Source organism: Nicotiana tomentosiformis, chromosome 9 (genome assembly GCF_000390325.3).
Source record: "Nicotiana tomentosiformis chromosome 9, ASM39032v3, whole genome shotgun sequence".
Taxonomy (NCBI): Eukaryota; Viridiplantae; Streptophyta; class Magnoliopsida; order Solanales; family Solanaceae; genus Nicotiana; species Nicotiana tomentosiformis.
The window spans coordinates 91,817,222-91,823,221 of NC_090820.1; the positions used below are offsets into that span (position 1 = coordinate 91,817,222).

The 6,000-nt window shown below is 30.9% G+C and overlaps 1 protein-coding gene across 1 annotated transcript; it reads right to left on the minus strand.

Annotated features, from left to right (window-relative positions):
• Positions 1–2,240: 2,240 nt before the first annotated feature.
• LOC104101220 (peroxidase 72-like) lies at positions 2,241–4,915 on the minus strand. The gene is made up of 4 exons (XM_009608664.4): positions 4,666–4,915; positions 3,751–3,942; positions 3,262–3,427; positions 2,241–2,753 (listed from the first exon to the last, which is right to left on the minus strand). The coding sequence occupies exons 1-4, from the start codon at positions 4,891–4,893 to the stop codon at positions 2,245–2,247; spliced, it is 1,095 nt and encodes a 364-aa protein (XP_009606959.1). The 5' UTR covers positions 4,894–4,915; the 3' UTR covers positions 2,241–2,244.
• Positions 4,916–6,000: the final 1,085 nt, after the last annotated feature.

The following is a 6,000-nucleotide window of genomic DNA, read 5'->3' on the forward strand; positions in this document are numbered from 1 at the left end:
AATTAAATCATCTAGAATTAATTGCTTTTAGTTTTATGGCCGGTTATAAATCTACATTTTAGAATAAGGAGAATGAAGGAAGTGTTGGTCAATATTATCGATTTTAGTTATAATTTCGTACTTATTCTTTCTCTATATTTTTATTTTTATTTTTACTAAGATACTAAATTATAGGAATTAAAATATTAGCTCATTGAAAATTTAGAAAATCAATTGTAATATCTAGCATACGTTATAAAATAAATACTATAAAGTAAATAAAATGAAGACAAGTATAGAGAGAGATTGATATATTATTCAACTTCAAACTGATGTACATAATGAACTGAAAACTCCTCTATTTAGAGAAGAAAGGAAGCAGCTGCGAGGCTTTTCTTGAGTTGCTTGTAAGTTGCCTGCATGAGCTGCTTGCAACTTGCCTGTTTAATAAGAAGCTGCTGCAAATCATTTCATTGATTTACTTGCAATCTGGCTGCATTGGCTGTTTGTAGATAAACTTCAATAGAGTACCAAATGGATAGTCTTCTTCAGGAAGATTATCTATAGCGGAGCAATAAATAGACATCCATAATATAATTATTTTCATAACAACATATAAATTATTGATGGCAGTTTATATCTAACATAGAATGTTGCTGATATATTTGTTTCTCATAATTTTATAAATATTTACCAGTAATAAATTTATTCAAATCTAATTTAAATGATAAATTATATTTAAGGAAAAAATAAAAGAAATATACAAACCTAACGTGCACATATGGAGAAAATTTGAAAAGAAATTATCATCACTCTATTCCCAACATGTACCATAAATTGATATAGTAACATTATTTTTTTGTTAATTGAAAAGGTCATAAAATTTAGGAAAGGTTTAGGACTTTTTACCTATTCAAACAATGAACGATTTAATAAACAAAATTTGACTTGATTTTGAAGCCCTAAATATAGGAGAGTAATATAAATTATAATTTTATCCAATATAAAATAGATTTTTAAAGGGTAAAAAAGGCGAACGATATTTCATTAAAGACGTTCGTGCTTTTATATATATATATATATATATATATATATATATATATATATATATAGAGAGAGAGAGAGAGAGAGAGAGAGAGAGAGAGAGAGAGAGAGAGAGAGATAAGAGACTCCTTAACCTCAATTGTATTACATTCTTGAGAATAATATCCTATAATTCTTGTTCTATATATCTTGTTCTCTTATCTATAATTATATGGTAGAAAATGTATTTTCCTTTTTAATGTATGTTAGATTTAGGAATTAAAGACAATTTGATTCCTTCTAGAATAGGTATTTTCCTCTTTTAGTTTGTGCTAGGAATATTAATAACTTATTATATATATTTTTATCTATGTTAGGAATTTCAGGACTTTTTTTTATAACTTTGAACACATTTTAATCTTTATTGAAAAGTGTCAAGTTCATTTAATTTCATATAGGAAATTAACTAGCATAAAAACTTTCTTCCATGAAATTGCCTCTAAATTTCAAATTAAATATAATCCCATCTTACTTGAATATCAATATTTTAGAACGATTGCACTTTTTTTTTTAAATATACGAAACTAAGAATGTACATACATAGTAACTAGTTAAATTTATAAATTAGACCTGATTAACTAATCCAATTATAAACAATAATTGAACTTATGATGCAAAAGGAAAAGCATTCGCAGTGAAATTAATGAATATCCATGATACATTTATTGTCCCTACAAAAATTATACTTAATTACTGAATTACATGTGACTAGTGCATTTTTAAATATATAATGTGATTTGCCACTGAAAATTGAATAATTTGTGACGAATATATTTCGTAGCCTTTTTAAACATTGTATTATTTTAAGACAAAAACTTTGCGGTAGTTAAATTGCAGATTACATAGAGATAATTTAAAGATTGTCACTGATGTTTTAGATTATTAGTGACAAAAATAATGGTCACAGTTAAGTACAAAAATTCGTAGCCAAAGTTCACTTTATTTTACTACAAATTCAATTTGTCGTTATTTAATCATCTATTTTTGGTGGCGAAACATTTTCGTATCTAAATGTAACTATTGTTCAAGACGAATAATTTTTTGTCACTAATAATTTGGTGGATCAGTGACAAATATAATTCGTCACTAATAATTTTACTTCGTAGCTAAAGATTGCCTAAAAAAATGGCGCCACCATATTTTTGGAGGGAAACTTTTGTAGACAAAACTTTGCTACAAAATTCACGTTTCGTCACTAAAACTATGTGGCTCGTGTATTTGTATACGAAATGTAACTTTTGTCACAGAAAATAAATAATTAGTGACGAATTTTTCGTCGTAGCTAATAATTTCGTGGATAAAAATCATATTTGTTGTAGTGTATCCAGTTAAAGGTGAGATATTTCCCATCTTAACTATAGACTTCGCGAACTGCTCGAAGAAAATCTCATTGTTTTCTGCATATAATTTCACCAATTTTAATGTTGCCTGATTTTTTGTCACAAGAACTTGATCTGAATTAAACAAGCCTCTTGAAGCCAACAAATTCTTGAAATAGTTGTTATCAAATTTTGTAGGGGAGACAAAGTCCATTACAAATAAGTTTTGGTCACCACCAGATTTTGGGCACCTAGTCCTCAATTGAGCAGCATATGATTGATCCAATGTATAGTCTGGTAAATTGTTGCCTGATTGATTGTAGAGCCTTTGCTTGAAGCTAGTACATCTTGCATTTCCAATTGTGTGGCTCCCTGTAGAAAAATTTCTTCTCGTATATTAACCACAGTCTTATCGAGAGGTGGCAAAATTAACCCATTTTTTAGTTATTTGTCCAACTTGTCTAACTTAACGAGTTGGATAATAACATGTTTGTTAACTTGACTTAACAATGGTTGAATCAGACATGAGTCATCTAATTATTGGTTCGAAAGATTCAAATTAGTGTAACTCGACAAGTCAAAATGCGATTCAAACTCAAACATACAAAATCAAAGTTGAAGACGGGGAATTTTGTAGATTGGGAAGAATTTAAAGTAATAATTTTAAAATACATTAACTTTTTTTCCCCACAAAAAAGGTAAAAAAGAAGAAGAAGAAGAATGAGAGGTTGTATCATATTGGACAGGTTCGATTATAAGTTACCTATTTTAATTCAACGATTTTGACTCAAGCAAATTTTGGCAAGTGGGGTCGTGAATTTGTCACCTCTACTCTTTTGTGTAATAAAAGTCTAGGTAAAAGTTGAGCAATGGTTTTTACCGGATAAAGCGACAAGGTCAACAAGATCAAGTCCTTTTAGCTTGAATTTTGTAAGAATGGTATTAAAAGTGTTATTTGGAGCAGGAATGTTATTGTTGGAGCCACTTAAACTAGCATCTCTTGAGTCTCTTCTTCCCAATGGAACCTCCCAATTTGGTCCACCAGCCTGTATAATAAACAAATAAATTTAGGTTTTACGCTCAACAATATAAAAAAATAAATAAATTATGCATCATGTTATTTGTAAGGTAATTATCGATAAATCCCCATGATAAATGTTACTAATTGTTAATCTTGTAAAGCGATAGCTAAACTACTATCAAGGTTTAACAACACTGATAGTGTAAAAAATTTGCTATGTCGATATATATAACTTAAACCCTAATTAAACAATAGTGGAGTATAAGATATATAACGTCAAAATGTATTAATATTCCTAGTAGGCTACTTTGATCAGACTTTACTTGTTAGGTTTGTGATTATACTTACTAAAACTGTAGAATCCCTTGCAGCAAGTGCCAAGATATCAGCACAAGAGACAGTTTGAGGGCACTCTTTTTCAAGTGCAGATTTAATCTCATCAATTACTTCAAATCCACGAGCTGAATTCCTGTTGGTGTTTGATATTTTTTCACTTATTAGGGTTCCACTGCTGTCCAGTAATAGTGATGCATCACACCCCTACATGATCATAGTATGAAATAGCAAAATAAATTAGCTTTATTTTAGATACACCGCGCCAACGTACAGAATATTGTCTTAACTATTCCCGCGCCCAAAGGTTTTGGCCTAGTGGTCAATGAGTTAGGTGAAAATTAAACCATCATAAATCAGGATTCAAATACCAATAGAGACTAAAAAAGTTAATTGATATCTTCTCGTATGTCTAAGTCTTGGTGAGTAGTAGAGTTACACTATGTGCTTCAATCGAGTCCAATATTTTCGACATAGAACATAGATGTAAATGTGTACAATCACTAAAATATCAATAAATATTAAATTTAGAACTAATTATTTCGAAAGTACTATAGCAAGTATAGCAAGTTCAATACTAAGAACTTTAAAGATTGAATTCATCAAGTTTACCAATTGAATAGACGAGGTGCGCGCAAGTTGACATGGATATCACCGTTATTAAAAAAAAGAACTCTTACGTGTTTGCTACTTAATAATATTCTACATGAACTCAATTTTACTTTTCTCCGAAAATGTCATCGGGTGCGTGTCAGATCCTTCAAAAGTAGTGTATTTTTGGAGGATTGACATGGATACTAACAACATTTTGGAGAGTCCGCGCAACATAGCTTAAATCCGGTTCAAATGTTAGCTTCATGGATTCACATGCTTACAATAAGCACCAAAAGTCATTAATCTTTAGTCTCAGGAATATATGAATATACGTACCTTAACAAAACAATCGTGGAAATGGAGCCTGAGCAAAGAGGCAGCCATTCGGGCTTCTCTGGCTACGGCTTTAGCAACAACAGACTTGACTATTTCTTTAGCTTGTGGGCATGACCAGTCGTAAAATTGTGGATATAAGTAACCATAATAATTGCTCTTGCTACAGAAACATATTGGTGCAAAAGCAAGAAGAGATATGACCATAAAGAAGCTCACGGATTTGGCCATTTCTTGCCAAAATTATAGAAGAAATTTTAATATGTAAGAAGAATGGATTTTTTTGATGAAATATTTGAGATAGTATTCATGAGTATATATAGTGTTCAATGACAAATAGATGGAGTTGATAGCTTTTTAGTTAGGATTATCAATATTACCACTAGTGAAGCAAATAAACTTTGCACTATGAGTATATGGAGTACTATATAACTTGGTCTTTTAATTAAAGCATTAAACAAAGCATGAAAATATAAGTTGATTTGGTCAACCATACTATATTGCTTTTGGTTCAAGGGATGAAGCTACGACAAGCATAAAGAAAATTAAATAAAAATATGTATATGTAAAGTAGGGTCGTACCACCTGCTCTACTTTTGTCCTCCTTTTGGGTAAAAAGAGTTGAACTAGAACTCATTAATAAAAAAGAACTGGAAATAAAACAGCTTGCTAAGTAGCCAAAACCAATGCTGATTTATTTAATAGTGCAGAATTGCTCATTCAAGGCGACTGTTACGGTCAAGCTGAATGGGATAGAAGAATACCCTTATTCACCATATATATATATATATATATATATATATATATATATATTTTTTTTTTTTTTTTTTTTTACAGTTTGGTCTATGTTACTAAATAAGTTGTATAGTTATAAGTAAGCCCTTGAAGTCTAGAGTTTTACACCTGAGTCCAACACCTACATAGCATGTAGAGAGGAGTGAGAATGTTATCGAATACAACAATATCTTATTTTTCTTCTTTAGTTAGCTTGTTTCTTCTTCTTTTCCTTCTTAGCTAATTCACTCAATTACAACTCGTATCAGTGGTAACAGAGCTCGATTCTCGCACAGTGGGAATGGGTAATGGCATCAGAAATGCAGGAAGTACTGACGAGGTTGGACCGCATAGCCATTGATTTGGCCAACAACACCATACGACAGAATCAATTGGAATCGACCCATGAGAAATCGTTTAACGAAATTAAAGAACTGTTAGTGGCTGACCGGCGAATAGAGAAACTCAAGGGCGTAACAGTCATCGATGACACAGTTGGCGAAATCTACTCTCCCACAGAGGGGCCGACAAACTTAGCAGGTAATCCAAGCTTGAATTCACTAC

What these genes read in the sequence shown, in the direction of transcription:
- LOC104101220 (XM_009608664.4), bottom strand. Translation starts at nt 4,893, where the DNA reads ATGGCCAAATCCGTGAGCTTCTTTATGGTCATATCTCTTCTTGCTTTT. An exon ending in CAAGGGATTCTACAGTTTTA is followed by an intron (nt 3,428 to 3,750) that starts GTAAGTATAATC and finishes TTTATTATACAG; the next exon opens with GCTGGTGGACCAAATTGGGA. An exon ending in TGACCTTGTCGCTTTATCCG is followed by an intron (nt 2,754 to 3,261) that starts GTAAAAACCATT and finishes ATTTTTCTACAG; the next exon opens with GGAGCCACACAATTGGAAAT.